Source organism: Fragaria vesca, linkage group LG5, assembly GCF_000184155.1.
Source record: "Fragaria vesca subsp. vesca linkage group LG5, FraVesHawaii_1.0, whole genome shotgun sequence".
Classification (NCBI taxonomy): Eukaryota; Viridiplantae; Streptophyta; class Magnoliopsida; order Rosales; family Rosaceae; genus Fragaria; species Fragaria vesca.
Window position 1 is genome coordinate 14,415,816 of NC_020495.1, and position 16,893 is coordinate 14,432,708.

The 16,893-nt window shown below is 40.0% G+C and overlaps 1 protein-coding gene and 1 pseudogene across 2 annotated transcripts in view; one reads left to right on the top strand and one right to left on the bottom strand.

Annotated features, from left to right (window-relative positions):
• Window positions 1-1,626: 1,626 nt before the first annotated feature.
• LOC101297441 (patellin-3-like) lies at window positions 1,627-4,456 on the top strand. The gene is made up of 4 exons (XM_004299767.1): window positions 1,627-2,906; window positions 3,004-3,128; window positions 3,229-3,379; window positions 3,788-4,456. Exons 1-4 carry the CDS (start codon window positions 1,806-1,808, stop codon window positions 4,037-4,039), a joined length of 1,629 nt encoding a protein of 542 aa, XP_004299815.1. The 5' UTR covers window positions 1,627-1,805; the 3' UTR covers window positions 4,040-4,456.
• Window positions 4,457-6,646: 2,190 nt separating this feature from the next.
• Window positions 6,647-16,893, bottom strand: part of LOC101309940 — a 12,802-nt pseudogene continuing 2,555 nt past the window's right edge. Inside the window, exons 4-5 of the transcript XR_184810.1 lie at window positions 10,262-10,324; window positions 6,647-10,141 (exon numbers count right to left, since the gene is read on the bottom strand). The product of XR_184810.1 is annotated as a DNA-directed RNA polymerase III subunit RPC2-like (transcript). The remainder of the gene's footprint in view (window positions 10,142-10,261; window positions 10,325-16,893) is intronic.

Here is a 16,893-nt window from a genome sequence, read left to right on the forward strand (position 1 = left end):
ACCGGTGCGGCTGCCCAGTTCGGTTGAATGGCGTCGGACGGCGGGCAAGAAAATCCAGCAGGGAGAGAAAGTCGGGAAGAGGAGAGAGAGAGAGAGAGAAGAAAAGCTTTGGGCTTTTTGTCTCCAATAATACCCGATCCAACATTTTACAACCCAACTCCAAAAACACCCTAAAAACATAACACAATAAAAATTACCCCTTTTTACTAACTAAAATTTGCCCTTTTTACCATTTTCAACAAATCCTCCTACGTAAAACTTTCCCGAAATAATCGTCCAACAAAACATCTTTATAGTCCTTTGAAACTATAAATTCATTAACGAATGGTAACAACTCTTATTAACACCATGCGAGTGATTAGGGTAAAAAAATTAAGAGTCGGGATGTGAAATGTTGGGTAAGCAAAAATGACCGTAGTCCCGTTTTCTGCAAGGAAACTTCGAAACTCGTCATTATCAAACTATGCCTCGTTATTAACAACGAAAGTCAAAGGGATGTCAAATTGGCAAAACACATTGTTCTAGAGAAACTTGGTAACATTAGAGGAAGTAATCCTAGAGAGAGCCTGGGCCTCTATCCACTTCGTGTTATTCGTGTTATAATCAACCGTGGTTATTGCATATTTGAGTTGTACTAGAGCAATGAGGAAATGACATCACTGAGAGCGAGACAAAGACTGAAAATACGGCATAGCGGTGGCATTGTAGGTAAGAATCAACCATGGTCTTGTCGTCCCTTTCCAATTTTCCATTGACGACCAATAGTGCCCGAGACATAGTGCCTTATAAGCGAGATTTCTTGCTCCAAAGTGGTTTCCACAAATCCCGCTATGGAGGGAAAAGAGAGGACTCAGTTTCCCTCATCGGTAGTGATTCACTCGAGTTTTGGGAATGTGTGTCCCTTGCGGTATAGCTTTCCATCTCATATGCGGTAAAGGGCTACCCGCTGCCAAAGCCGCTTGGTTGCCACAAGGTCTTCCGGGACTGTCCCATGGTTTAGGAAAACAAAAAGTTCATCCATCTAGGATGGTGGTGGAGGAGCCTCGGTGACAAATATTTCAGATAACGTTTTGGAGATACTAGGCTTGTCCAAGGTTTCAATCTTCAATTTTCCTATCTCGGTTCCGAGAGGTACCGTGACAAGTCTCGTTCCGCTCTAACATGGTGCAATCTTAGGATCTGTGTTATCTGGAATAATGTGTCATCTTTTAAACACAATATGGATATTGCTATTAACACACTATTTTTTGCTATTAACACACCTCATCTATTTTTCTATCTACATATTTTTATTTTATTTATAAATTTGTCATTTGAATTTAACTGATGAATGGTGTGTTAATTGTAAAAAAAAAAAAAGTGTGTTAATAGCACACTTAATATACCGTAGGAAAAATTTACCCAAAAAAAAAGAAAAAGAAAAAACAAAGTGGATATAAAAACAAAACTACCCGAAAGAAAAGAGTTAAAAGGACGAGGTTTGAAGTTTGGAAGTTTTAAGTTGCACTTGGATGAGCATAGGATTCTCGAATGAGTTGACAGTACTGTTCATGTTCACACGCCTGAAACGGTGGTATATGTGGTGTGCATGCGTTTAACACAACTAAGGCCCATCAGTCCGTCACTGACACACACATGACACACCACAGTGTTACAGTTCCTTCCTAAACCTAAACAACCCTTCCTTCTCTCTCATCCCCACTTCCACACTCATCTTTTCCATCTTTGCTACTCCTACTAGAAACTAGAGCCCGCTACTACCACCTTCTCCATCTCACCCTCTCGTTTGCAACATTCTCCTAAAAATGGCCGACGAAACCCCCACAGCCACCCCGCCACCGGCAGAGTACCCGCCGGTCACGGTGATTGAGTCGGAATCGCCTTCTGTAGCCAAAAACCTCGAGTCTAAACAAGACCCACTTCCACCAGCTCCAATACCAGAAGTGACGGAGTCTGCCAAACAAGAAGAGCCTCCGCTAGAGCTACCTCAGCAGTCTCCTATCGCAACAGCTAAATCCGAGGACGTTTTAGTTGTTGGGTCTCTGCAAGCCAAGGAGGGTGAGGAGCCCACGATTCGGAAATCGGTTCCGCAGTCTCTGATTTCGTTCAAAGAGGAAAGCAACGTAGTGGCAGATCTGTCAGATTCCGAAAGAAAAGCTCTTCAGGAGTTTAAGCAGCTTGTGCAGGAAGCTCTCAACACTCACCAGTTCAGTTCTCCGAAACAAGAAGTGCGAGAGACCAAGGAAAAAGAAAAGCCAGCTCCCACAACTGAACAAGAAGAAGAAACCCCTGTTTCGGAATCCGAAACAAAGCCACTACATGAGCCCAAAATCGAAGAGAACCCGGTGAAGGAAGCAGAGGAAGTGGCTAAGGAAGCATCACAAACCGCGATTTCTCCGGAGGAGGTTTCGATTTGGGGTGTTCCTCTGCTCAAGGATGACCGGAGCGATGTGATTCTTCTCAAGTTTCTGAGGGCTAGGGACTTCAAGGTGAAAGATGCTTTTGTTATGCTTCGGAACACGATCCACTGGAGGAAGCAGTTTGGGATCGATGCTCTTGTGGAGGAAGATCTCGGTGATGACTTAGAAAAAGTGGTGTTTATGCATGGGTATGATAGGGATGGTCACCCTGTGTGTTACAATGTGTTTGGGGAGTTTCAGAACAAGGAGCTGTATCAGAAGACGTTTTTGGATGAGGAAAAGAGAACCAAGTTTCTCCGGTGGCGGGTTCAGTTCTTGGAGAGAAGTATCAGGAAGCTGGATTTCAGGCCTGGTGGTGTTTGCACTATTTTTCAGGTTAATGATCTTAAGAATTCTCCTGGCCCTGCAAAAAGTGAGCTTCGTTTGGCCACCAAACAAGCCCTTCAGTTGCTTCAGGACAATTATCCCGAGTTTGTAGCCAAACAGGTACTCATCACTTTGTGAGTGTGTGTGTTTTTTTTATCTTTCCATTGATTCTGTTGCGCCCTTGTGTTGATTGGTTACCTATTGTTTGGTTGTTAAGGTGTTTATCAATGCTCCATGGTGGTATCTTGCATTCTACACATTGATCAGTCCCTTCTTGACACAAAGGACCAAAAGCAAGTTTGTGTTTGCTAGCCCAGCCAAATCAGCAGATACCCTTTTCAAGTTAGTAGAGTTTCTGTCTATCTTGCAGGATTTGATCAATATGGTTTTCTTGTATATTCGTCCCCTTTTATATGGTTGATTAATTAAAGTTATGATGTAGGTACATTTCTGCTGAGCATGTTCCCATACAATATGGGGGTTTGAGTGTGGATTACTGTGAGTGCAACCCAGAGTTCACGATTGCTGATCCAGTCGCAGAAGTAACCATCAAACCTGGAACTAAGAAGACTGTGGAGATTATAATTTATGAGGTGAGATTGCTTCTTCTATATTGTTCTATTGTTATTTGATACATACAATATACTTGTATTCCAAACACAAACGTTATAGTCCACAACTTGGGGCCTGTTTGGTCATACCTTCAGGTTATTTTAAAAATAGTAAAAAAAAAGCTTCCATATACTCTTCAGAGCACTTTTTGGAGTGGCCTGCAACTCGGAAGAATTATTATAGTGCTTTTCCATATATAAAATGATAGGTGGTTCATTAGGAAATATTTCATGGTGCATTTACATGAAGCACCTGTACTTGAAATAAAAAATAAAATCTTGTTAGTGAAGAAAGACACTTTTATAGAAGCACTGCCAAACAGGCCCTCATGCATGTCTAGTGATGAATCAAAGCTTACATTCTTGGATTTGAATGTTAATAAATTGCAGAAGTGCACCATCGTGTGGGAACTCCGGGTAGTTGGGTGGGAGGTGAGCTATGGAGCTGAATTTGTTCCCGACTCTCAAGGTGCATATACACTGATCATTCAAAAAGCCACAAAGATGAACCCAACTGATGAACCAGTGCTGCATCACCGCTTCAAAGTCAGCGAACTGGGTAAAATATTGCTCACAATTGACAACCCAACCTCAAAGAAGAAAAGGCTTTTGTACAGGTTCAAAATCGAACCCTCCTATTAACTAAAGATTCTAAGTAATTCTAAGCAATAGTGCAATTAAATGTGATTGTGCACTAAGAAGTGAAAGGAAGAGGGAGGGGCACGCTTTTCAGGCAAATTAGAGTTTGTTGTTGTAGTCTTGTGCGGTCTGGTACTCTAGTGCATGCTTTTCAGGCGATGAGCAAGGCTGGTGGGGGAGCTGCAGAGTGGTTGAATTTTGGTTTGTTTTGTGCGTCTATACTGTAAAACAAAACTAGAGTTATTTTATATGAAAGCCAGCAAATTTGTGGACAAAAGGTAGAAATGATGGTATTAACTCTGTTTAATACTGTCTTTCACTGTATTTGCACTGTATTGTTATATTGATCTCTATGTAAGGGCCTTTTGGACCCCCTTGTGTGTAAATTAAGGAAACATCTTTATCAGTTGTGATGATGAATCTGTCTTTAGAGGATGAGATTTAGTGATAGAAAATCCCATACTGGATCATGAATAGAGCTCATCCTTGAACTCCAACTTCAAATGGAGGGTGTTCTTTTTTATGTAGTGCCTATTTCAAAAGCCACATAACAATGTGGGACTATGACTTGGGACATCCATTTTCTTCCGGTGAAACTTCATACTGGTTTCTATAATTTCACCAGACACCATGTCCTTTCTTGTGGAACCCAGAACTGCATGTTGTCATGATACTTTCTTTTCTTCAATAGAATCCTTGCAATTCATTAGTAGAGAGCAAATCATTACAGTAGAGAACATATAGAGCTAGAATGTGCATCACTTGAGCACTCTGATCTTTCTATGGCATGAATCGAGTGATCCTTGAGTGATCCTTGCATTGTTTGGTTCACGGGCATTTTACCTTCCATTCTCATTATTCCTATATTTATGTGGTCGGGTAGTTATATCCAGAACATGACCATTGACATCAAAAAGATAGAGCACCTGAGCACCTCACCACAAACTTGACTTTGGTCGCCAATATGATCATAGTTTTCAACTACAATGCATGATGAGATAATATTTTCTTAGAGACATTTCTTTTTACGTGTATATGATTGTGGCAATGTGTTGAAGTTCATGAGTAACAGAGAAAAAGTATGAATTGAAAAGAGTAGAATTGACTGATGTTGTGTCTTTGGGGATGGTTGAGACATCATCAGCTTTCTCCGCATGTTCGTTTGCTACATAGTTTATACAAATATGAAATACCTGGAGATCTTTATTGGTCTGCCATCTATATATTTGAGACTATATTAAGGAATGTTTGGGTTGTTCTCCATTGAAACATGTTGCTTTGCAGTGAGGGTGAGTAATGATTACTCGTGCTTAAACCTCTAAAACACTTCCTGGTCTGCTTCTTCATGTGTTACCTTTTCTTTCCCACCGGCAGCAATCGATCTGGACCCTCTTATGGACTAGTCACTTTCCGGGGATTATCTTTCCGATGAGTTTATTCCGGCTACATCATCTGTTGATGCCTTCTCGTTTCTCACTAAGCACAGCTATTTTTTTTTTGGCTGATTTTTGCATACTTATTTGTACAAGGTCAGATCTTCTGTTGGGTGCTGTCAATGTTACCCTAATGTGTTTTTGGTGATTGGCTGGTAATATGGTTTTCACTGGTAATTTAATATCATTCACCTTCGCTAGTGGAAAATGGTCATTATCTATTATGCACGTTGCGCAATGTCTCAGATGTAGTGGTTTGTAGAAAAAGCCAGACCTGTGATCATCTTTTTTCATGAAATTATCAGGGATAATAATGAAATGGAGAATAAAACAGCGCCCTTTTGGAGGAATTGCATTGGAAGCTCTATGACTACAACATTGAATACAAGCTTTGCTCAGATTTGTCGATTCAACCTCTCTGTTCTTCCAAATTGAAGGACTATGATCAATACTCTTCTGGGGCGAAATAAGGGATGCCCATGAACTCGCAATATTGTGTTTGTAATATATGCATGCCTCGTTTCAAGATGCTGCAATGCAAGCCATTTTCGTAACTAGGCGAGACATGATACCATCATACTTTTCAAGTTTCTAAATTTGATGCAGCGTTATGATACCTTCATACTTTTCAAGTTTCTAAGAACGCCTCCAGCTCTAATCATCGCCATCAAGTTTAAGTTTAACTTGGCCAACACTAGGAGGGTCCCAAGCCAAGAATAACTCATCGTCAACACCGTCATTGCGGTTGATCAAAGGCGTCTGAATAGCCAAACAATTGGTGCAAACTTTAACATGCAAACGATTCCAGTCCTCCAAGTCATACTGCTTCAAGAGATAAGCTCCATATATACCTGAGAAACTTGGAGCAGATCAGAATCATTGATGCATACAATAATTCGGAAGTAAGAGTAGAAGTGTGAAGTGTACATAACAAATAGTTATGTGTGCTTTATTGAATAAATCCAAGTCACTCAAGCATGCAAAGTCTGCATCAAAGAAAATTGTATAATCACTCAACTTTTATATCAGAAAATTTTTAGTGAACTTTCAGGTTTCTCCACTATGGGAGGCGCCAGCCGAGGGACGATGCACTTGATCGTCACCAAACAAATGAACTCAGCAAGTAATCCTCAGAAATAAGCTAAACATAAATTAGCCGTTCCTTTTCAAAAATATGCAAGTTAATGCATCAAGCAAAGGAGCAAACTATAAAATCTATCCAGTTGACTACTATCATTTCTCATGCATCTGTCAATTTCAAGCGAGGAACAATATTCATGGACTGGAGTTCCTGGATCAAGAGCTTGCAAGCATATGGAAGCTTCATGGTAGCCATAACATCCCCATTTCCACATTTGGTGCATATTGCAGATTTCCGCTTATGGTCATAATAGCCGAGCAAACCACACTCTCTGCAGACATGAATATCATAAGGATCACTAGCGAGCATTAGGCGCTCATAAGCCAACATACTTGCACCATAAGCAACCAGACAGTCACGCTCCATTTCACCTATTCGCAGTCCTCCATTACGAGCCTTTCCCTCTGTAGGTTGCCTAGTTAGGTGAACTTTAGGACCACTACCTCGTGCATGCATTTTGTCTATGACCATATGTTTCAACCTCTGGTAGTAAACATGAAAATATATGCTTGTAATGGGCTACCTGTGAGTCCTGAGTAAAGAAAGTCCTTGCCATCATAGCTGAATCCCATATTCACAAGAGTTTCAGTAATGGTTTCAACCTTGTCTGCATGACCACTTAGTTCACCGAAGGCACTACCATAGTGAAACCTGCCACATGAAACTCCTGCTTTACTCCCAAGAAGCTCTATCATCTTCCCTACAGTCATCCGACTTGGAAATCCATGAGGGTTCATAATTAGGTCAGGGCAAATGCCACGTTCAGAAAATGGGAGATCTTCCTGTTGGACAATGGTACCACAGACACCTTTCTGGCCATGTCTGCTACTGAATTTGTCACCAACCTCTGGTCTACGAGTATGGCGAACTAAGAATTTGCACTGCAAATTATTATATGTATCAGGATACATCGAGACTTTATCCAGCACGTAAGACTCCCCTTGAGGTCCTTTGTATTTCAAGGGTGCAGGCCTATGTCCTGCCGTTTTTGTACTTGGGACCTGTTTGTTCAGAAGGATGTCATCTGGTGCAATAATCTCTCCAGGTAAAGCAATTCCATCATCATCAAGCACCCGCATGCCTCTTCCATTTCTATCTGCAGGGCAGGCTACTATGTCTTGTTTGACGACTTCAGTCCCTCGAGTTTTATAAGTTTTGATGCCATCGCTGAACCTTTTCATATATATAGAACAACCAAACCCACGATCCAGAGATGACTTGTTCATCACTATTGCGTCCTCTATGTCGTAGCCACTGTAACTCATCACAGCCACAGTTGCATTCTGCCCAGCTCCAAGTTTATCATACCCCACCAGCTCAATTGTCTTGGTAGTCAATAATGGCCTTTGAGGATACACAAGTAGGTAGAGAAGCGTGTCCATCCGACGCAGTTGGTTATAGGCAATATTCCCCATTGCTTGTTTTCCCATAGCACACTGGTAAGTATTTCTGGGTGACTGATTATGATGAGGATACGGAATAAGTCCAGCAATAACACCCAAGATGCCTAAAGGCTCTATTTCAATATGGGTTGTTTCTGCTGTTGCTTGGTTTTCATACAGAGCAATCAAAGCATTGTTCTGCTCATTGACATCAAGATACTCGATCAAACCGTCATTCAAAAAATCGTTGAAAGTACGGTAGCCAGCCTTCAACTCCTCCATGTGATGTCCTTTCACCCTCGAGATGCCCTTGTCAGCAATAATCAATGGACGACAAACTCGACCACCATCAGAAGCAATTTGAACACAACTCTGCTTCTCATTGACAAAGACACTCACAAACTGCCCAATTTTTCCAGCTCTACGAAACTTTCTCATTCCATTGGCAAACCGTTGTGGCTTTCTATGCACTCCGAGGATACTTCCATTAAAAAAAACCAGAAAAGAATGCTGCGAGTGAAGCTCCTCTGCTGATAGTTGTTCGAAGTCTTCAACACCCAAAGAGTAGCACAGAGAAATCAATGGACCATCCTCTTCATCAGTTGTGACATGAGCCATTAGGGCCAAGTTCTTCACCAGTCCAATATCTTGACCTTCTGGAGTGTCACAAGGACAAAGCATTCCCCATTGACTAGGTTGCAAGGCTCTAGCTCCACTTACTTTCAACGACTTCTCAACTTGCGGCTTTGTTTTGGTCATTGAGCCCAGAGCTCCTATAAATGATAATCTAGTTAGCACCTGAGTCACCCCGGACTTTTTCATCCTGAACCGGTCCAAAATTTCCGGTAGACAGGGCTCTTTCAATTCCTTCTGATATACGTGATTTCTGTATAAGAGAGAGCAATGCCAAACTCCTACCAGGCTTTGCCTTAGGTAACATGTTATTGTCTAATTCTTTCCTAGCTGCTTCGATCATTGTCTTGAACCGACCCTCAAACAGGAGGGAAATCAATTGGCCAGATAACTCAAACCTCTTGTTGCCAACATAATCCGTGTCATCAACTGCACCCTTGTTCAAAACTGCATCCATCATGCGTCTCAACATGACACCAACATACATGCATTTCGGATGAAAATTCCCCCGCCTCACCGCAACATTAGAAAGAAGCACATCAGCAAGAACCAAGATGACTCTACCATGAGTATCATCCTTCACGCGCTTCTTCGTCAGCTTTCCTTCCAAATACACCAACGCCTGCTCCTTGTTGTATATCTCCACCTTTGCACATTCCTCAACAGACGGCAACAACAATGCACCATATCTCGGATCCCTCCCAAGCATCTGCACTACTTCCTGATCACTCTGCATCCCCATCGCCTTCATAACCACCATAATCGGCACCTTCTTATCAAACGCATTGAGCAGCAACGAAATGGTCTTCTTCTTCTTATCAAACTCAATCATAGTCTTGCTCTTCATTTTCTCAGTACTACTAGTCACAGAAGCAGTCACATTCCCCTTCTTATCCTTATCAATAATAATCCTGTTCTTCGAAAGCTGCTCCTGAATCAGTAGCACCCTCTCACTCCCTTTGATCACAAAATAGCCTCCAGAATCCAGCGGACACTCCCCGAGCCTCGCAAGCTCCAATTCGCTCTTCCCTGCCAAATGACACTTGCAACTCCTCAGCATAATCGGCATTGTGCAAATCCTGACACCTTCTTTCCTTCTCGGCGTCAGATCATGCGCCCCTTCCACATACTCCACCGTAACCTTCACCGGAGCCGAATACGTCATGTCGGATAATCTGCAAGTATGTGGAGCAATACTATCGGTGACGCCGTCTCTAGTGACGGAGGCCTCGCCGATCTCGACGTTAAGGAACTTGATGTAGATTCTGGGATCGAGCTCGGAGACAATGCGGTCATTGGCGCGGACGATTCGGTTGATTCCGGTGTTGACGAAGTAGTTGAAGGAGTCCAGGTGCTCTCTGACGACGCCTCTGACCTTCAGGAGCTCCGGCAGGAGTGCGAATTTGTCGGTTGCGGACTTGATCGGCGCCGCCAGGAATTGCTTGTCGATGCCCGGAGTAGGGTTAGGGTGGTCGAGCAGAGACTTCACCGGCACGCCTATCGCCGCCGCCGATGTCTAGGGTTTCGAAATTGAAATAGATATAAGAATCAATCATCATAATCAAGGCACTGTAAATAAATTGCCAGATTGAAGTATCAATAGCAAGAACAAACTTAACAGTGCAATTGTAAATACCTTCACTGAAATCTCAAAACTGGATTGCTCTGTTCCGATCACCGACGTCGGTAGCAGCCGAGGCTGAGCAAGGCTTTAGAATTGTCAAAGTAATAAGAAGTAGAAGTTCAACAACGAATGAAAGAGTTACCTTAGTGGTGAGAAGTTGCAGTTTCGTTATGAACGGTTGGCGGTTCGATTCTTTTTTGCGTAGGGTTTAATGTGGCTGTGTAATCCCTATTTATAGACCTCTACTTTCCTTTTTTGGTAAAAAAAATTTCCTTTTTTTTTTTTTTTCCAGTTTGGTTTGTGTTTAATGCTATGTCGCACGTACACTCCATATCCCTGGAGTGTCGGAGTGTTGGAAACTCCGACACGGCGTCCGACACGGGAAAATACTTGTTCGACACGTCACATGGCGTGTCTGAAAAAGTTGACTTTTCAGACACGTTGACCGGCCCCGACACAGCATTGCGCACGCCACGTCAGCGTTTCAGACTTCAAAAAAAAAAAAAAAAAAGCGTTTCAGACTTCCAAAAAGAAAAAAATTGGATGGATTATGGATTATGGATATGATAATTATATTAGTTCATTTTCTTGTCTATTAAGTGCTACTGTGCTAGAGATTTCCTTGTTTGAAAACAAGCTACTGCTCAAGTTTGTGTTTCTTTAATGTTATATTTTAGGTGCTAGAGGTCTGCTGCTTTTAATGTCGTTATTAGTTATGCATTTGATTTATTTCTTATGGTTATGAAATAGATTGAATTTAGAACTTTATTTAGTAATGTAATGAACTTATTTCATATTTTAGTATATTTTTTATTTATTAAAAATACATAAATATATAATTTTGTTTGCTGTGTCTAAGCCGTGTCGGAAACTCAGTTTTTGAGTTTTACCGTGTCGCCTTGTCGTGTCGCCGTGTTCGTGTCCGTGTCCATGCAACTTAGGTTTAATGTGATATATTCATATAGTGATATAGATATAGGATTTTTCTACTTTCATTTTTCTTTTTCTTTTTTGAGATAAGGAAATATTTATTCACTTGAGATACGGGCAAGTATAACGACCAAAAAAAAGAGATACGGGCAAGTACAAAGAATATATACTTACGTACAAGAGAGTCAACAATGATTAAAACCTAATAAGAAAGTTAAGAAACAAAAACGGACATGCATAGTTTGCAAACTTTCATTAAAGTACATTATAAGTTATAACCAACATTGAAAGAACCAGAAGGTCATCATTTCTTCTCGAACCTAAAATTAAAGATGACCTCATTAAAACCTTGCTCGAATGAAACTCAATATGACAAAATTCCGAAGTGAGTAATTTAAAGAGTATCGTTTAAGAAAAATTTGTAACATAGACCAACAAGTGTAATCAAATCGAAATAGAAGGAGACTCTTCCCTTATCATCAACTATGTCAAAGGTTCATGTGTTATTCTTTGGAAGCTCAAGTCCCTGATTCCAGATGTTATAACTCTTGTCGATTCTTTTGTATGTATCACCTTCTCGCATACTTTTATAGAGGCGAATTTTCTTGCGAATACTCTTACTTTGGTTGGTTACTCTCTTTCCACACCGATATGTGGTTTGATGAGTTCTTCTCCAAGTTCAGTTGACTCTTCTCATAGATTTTTTTTTTTTATATTGATCGCTTGAAAGCCTGTTCGTTATATGTTGGTTTGATGAGTTCTTCTCCAAGTTCAGCTGACTCTTCCCATAGATTTTTTTTTATATTGATCGTTTGAAAGCCTGTTCATTATAATACATTTTTAATCACGACTTACTACGGTAGGCCTACGTGTTCTGTCCGACCAAAAATATTATGGACAGTTGTCTTGTAACAACCGTAAGGGCGTGGTGTAAAAAAAGGGCGTGAGTGGTAAGAGCTGTGGTGTCAATCGTGAGTGTCAATATGCAAGCAAATGAAAGGAAAAAGAAAAAAGCTACACGCTTCTTCCGATCAAGAAAAAAACCACACGCTGCTCAACTTCTCCTAAACCCTTAACAGCAAAGAAGGGTGCTTAGAGATTGGCAAAGAATCCTCTCAAGTAGGAACACAAGCATTTGGTATGGAATGAATTAAAGATTTCTTCATTCTTTTAAGAATTAAATTCAGTTTATCCCCTTGTGATTTGGGGGTGACTTCATGTTAGTCCCTACACTTTTATTTTCATCAGTTTACCTCTTGAACTCTTCAATTTCTGTCTGCCGTGCCCAAATTCTCATATTCTGTTTGAATTGACCTATAATTATCAGCAGTCAAGGTCCGATTTGGACATATAAGGTCCGATTTGCCCAAATTCTAGATACTGGCCTCACAGTTAAGGTTAAAATTATCAGCAGTTAATGTCCGATTTAGACAGAATATAGGACATTTGGTCACGCTTGAGAAAAATTCAAAAGTTTGAGGGGTAAACTGATGAAATTGAAAGTATAGGGATTAACATGAAGTTACTCCCAAACTTCATAGGGGTAAACTGAATTTAATTCTTCTTTTAATTTGGTGTTCATGGATTTTCTCAAATTGCCAACTTTCATAGCTTTCCTTTGATCGTTTCCCCTGTAACAAGCCTGTATAATCTTTTCAATTTCTGTCTCTGTTAACCAAACAGGAAACCCATGGGGATATATAACCCTTGTGCACAAATATGGAATATGAATTAAGAAATTTGTTGCGTGTCTCCTATGAATCCTCAAAGTTAGATTTGAAAAGTTGCTAAACAGTCGTTAGAATTTAGAAGCATATAAATGTCAGATGATCGTAGGCTTGCAGCTAAGTATATCTAAACGTGTTTACATAAATTTTGTTTCCATGGCCTTACTTCTTGTAGGTGCAGCATCCTTTTATTAAAGAGTATCATTGAAAACAGGCATTAGTTATTGGCATCTGGAAGTTCTCAAGCTCAAGCAGCTTGTATGGACCACATGGTGGACAGATTTAGTAATCTTCCGGACCATGTGGCTCATCACATTCTATCATTTCTCAATTTTAGAGAGCTCACTCGATTCTGCAGCCTTTCCAAAAGGGGTGCAGGGAGTTCTATCGATCAACCACATCATTGTATTTTGTTGATTATGGATCAAACAAGCACAACCAGTTAGAATTGTTGAATCATAATGAAAGGTTCTTGATTTGTCGAGGGCTTAATAAGATGCAGCAACTCCGTGTTTGGTGGAATTTCTCTGCAGGATCCTTGGATGAGGTTTTTCGAATAATGACATGGATCCATATTGCAGGGAGGTGTAATGTTGAAGTGATCGATCTTATGTTGAGTTTGCGTCATTCTCATATGCAGACAATAGAGTTACCATCTCCGATTCCTCTTTGTGGATCTCTGAGGTCTCTCTCCGTGGACTCAAATACAAATCTTAAAGTGCCTTCCGTTGATTGTTCAAATCATCTTCAGTACTTCAAGTTCAAAAATGTTGCAGTAGTTGAGGGGTTGTGAAAATGGATTTCACATTCATGCAAATGCCTCAAGGATTTACACTTTGAGAATGTGAGTGCAGAAAACATATCCATAAAAAGCTCGTCTTTGGAATCATTTTCTTTTGTCGACTCTTATGACCTGTGCCATGTTGGCCTATTTGGTGAGAAACTTGAAAGTATAAAGCTAGAATGGAGATTTTATAAGCCTAGTCGTACTGGCAGGTCATTGATTGTATTTGCTCCAAATCTAAAGTATTTGACATGGATCGGCAATTTGTTGGATCACCATTATCTGGGGAATTTAATGTGTTCAGAAAGAGCTCATGTTTTCCTGAAGCACAAAGGGGAGGACTATGACTTTGACAACACATTTGGTGTTCTTCGCAGTATATGCAGGGTTAAAGTTCTGATTCTTAGTGAAGTTACTACTAAGGTAAGGATATACTACTCTTCAAATTAACAAGCATGCTCCTTTTCCAAAATCAAGATAAGTGCAGTATGAACTTGTGTAAAATTACTTTTCGATTTACAACTCTTTAAATAGATTACAGTATCAACTTATGTTGGCTAGGAGGCTATGGCTTGGCAATAATAACTTTAATTATGCATTGCTTTTCAACAATGGAGACCTAGCTGATAGAAATATTTGTTGCTAGAATAGTTATTCATGCTTCTTCAGATTAATTTGGGTTTGAACTCTATAGTCTCTGGAAATATGAGAGCCTATTCGGCGCACCCGTCATCTCCACCGTTTAATTTTTTTTTTTTTTTTTTTTTTGGCGGGTCAAAATGGACGGTGGATACACCCGAGTGCGCGGCGCACCCGGGTGCGCTGTATAATTTTCACTGGAAATATATCGCACTTGGCTGAACTTCGATAGCAGTTTTCCTTAAAGGGTTTCAAACTGTCACTAAGTTATTATATTTAAAGTTCACCTTTAACTTTGTAATATTGCAGGCATTGCTAAGGGAGGGTTCCATGCATGCACAATTTGATCATATTTCTTACTTGAGTATGCATATGAGGAGCTTGACTGATGAGCTAGTCCCTGCTATGGTCTCTCTTTTAAAAGGAATGCCAAATTTGAATACATTGCACCTAAAAGCTCACCCTTCCTTAAACATACGTAAACCAAAAGTAAGTTACAGTTTTTGTTGCTTTCTCTCCCTCTCTCACATTGTCACACATATCCCCTTATGCCTTGTGCCAGTTCTAGAATATGGAGCACACTGAATATTGGACAAAATTTATAGTTATCTAGCTTGTAAGAATTAAGAAATGATATACTTCTAGCTTAAACTAGTTTCCGGTGCACATTGATCTTAGTCAAAAATTGAAAAATGTCAAGAACTTGGAGCTTAAAATATTGTTTCCATAGCAGTAGACATTTGGTGTAATCATCCTCTCTAGTTTGTGAATTTATGAGAATAAGAATTCCTTTCTTTGTAGGCAATTTGCAAGCTCTATAGTATTCACACAAAAAGTTGATCGATTGCTCATTTCCTTTCCAGGCCTGTGGATTTAAGAGGAAATACTGGAAATCCCAAAACCTGGAGTTTATTCATCAGCTAAAGGAGGTATCAATAGAGCTTTCCAATGGTTATACTTATAATGCATTGGAGTTGGCAAGGTATATCCTCGAGCATGCTCAAAATCTGAAGAAAATGGTCATATTTTATTTACCCCGCCAATCATATGTTATAGGGAGGGTAAATAAAAGCAATAAGGTTTCCACTGCTACTGTTGTCTTCCAGGAAAGAGATGTGGATGAAGATCAAAACCTGAGTAATATTTATTATAGTTATCTCTGCTATTTAGGAAAGTTCTAATCTTATGATTTCAGATGATGAATGCACTGCAGTGGAAGTTTTGCGTAAGACAATCCTAATCGGGTGATGTTTGTTACTATTGCGCTGTCTTTTTTTTATGGAGTTGTACGTTTTTCATGTTGTGTGAACCGGGATTGCAAACTTGCAATCACTGAATTAGTCCTCATTTATAATTACTGTTTTTTTAGAGGAAACAGGAGTTCTACGCTACAATGCTGCAATTAGTTGTCTTCGACTTTGTCTAATCTTCGAGCATTAATCATGTGAGCATCGTCTGTTATATGTATAACATATACATATACATCGTCTGTGATATGATTAATCATGTGAGCATTAATCAGCTTTGAGGAGTACGACAGTACGTACTTTATGTATATGTCTAAACTTTCAGCAAAAGTGTATACCAGTGTGCTTGAGTTTGATAGGCAGGTGCTGAGGAGCATAACCATATAAGCCATCGGAGATGTCTCTTGTGCCGGTGATCAACTGATCTTGGCCTGCGCTGGTCGATTATGATATGAATGAGTGCCTAAATTTTCATTCCTAAGCTAACTAGGAAATTGTGCAAATTGGGCTACTTGGATCGTGCCCAACTCAAGAGGTCAAGCAGAAGAGTCTCTCTTGCTACAATTTTGACTTAAATTTTATCTCTAGTAACTTGGATTTTGTGATTTGGCCAGAAAAGAAAAGAGAGTGGATTACGATTTGATACGAGGAAATTTCACTTCCTCTGGTACATAGTTGTATATGACCTTATCCTAGGATGGGAGATTGATGCTCCCACGATCTGTATTTGTGCTTTCACTGATTTATCAACATGTCAAACTAAGCCTCCATGAATTTCTCAGCTAGCTGAATTAATAAAGTAGATTGAAGATGGGTGGCAACTACGGCAGAGCTTCCACCCCACCAAGTGGCCGGAGTCCTCATTCTATAGTCAGGCTAATTTTAATCTTACAAAATCCATTTATACCATTTTCTTTTCAAGGTACCCGAAATTTTTATATCTCGTCACCCTCTCGAACTAATAATTATTCACATGACTCCAAAATTGTTATATATTGGAATCATAACTTTTTTTAACTCATAATCTCTCATTTATGAAGAAAATACTTATGTCATTACATCAAGTGCGGGCGAAACTTAAAGAATTTTAATCGTACGAGGATATGAACTATATCGTACGGTAGCCCGAAAAAATAAAAACTTACTTTATATTTTTATTTAATTCTGCCTGATGTATGGGTTGGAATTAAACTCTGACCTCCTAAACCCTAAACCTTACAGCACTTCATATGGAAGACAATACACTGTGTCCTGCAAGCCCATTATCTTTGTATCTGAGTGGAAGGATGAATCTGACACAAGATTTTTTTTTTTTTT

Bases quoted from the DNA above. Each gene is read 5' to 3' on its own strand.
- LOC101297441 (XM_004299767.1), top strand. From the start codon at position 1,806: ATGGCCGACGAAACCCCCACAGCCACCCCGCCACCGGCAGAGTACCCG. The intron at 2,907-3,003 runs GTACTCATCACT...TTGGTTGTTAAG, and splicing joins CCGAGTTTGTAGCCAAACAG to GTGTTTATCAATGCTCCATG. The intron at 3,380-3,787 runs GTGAGATTGCTT...AATAAATTGCAG, and splicing joins TGGAGATTATAATTTATGAG to AAGTGCACCATCGTGTGGGA.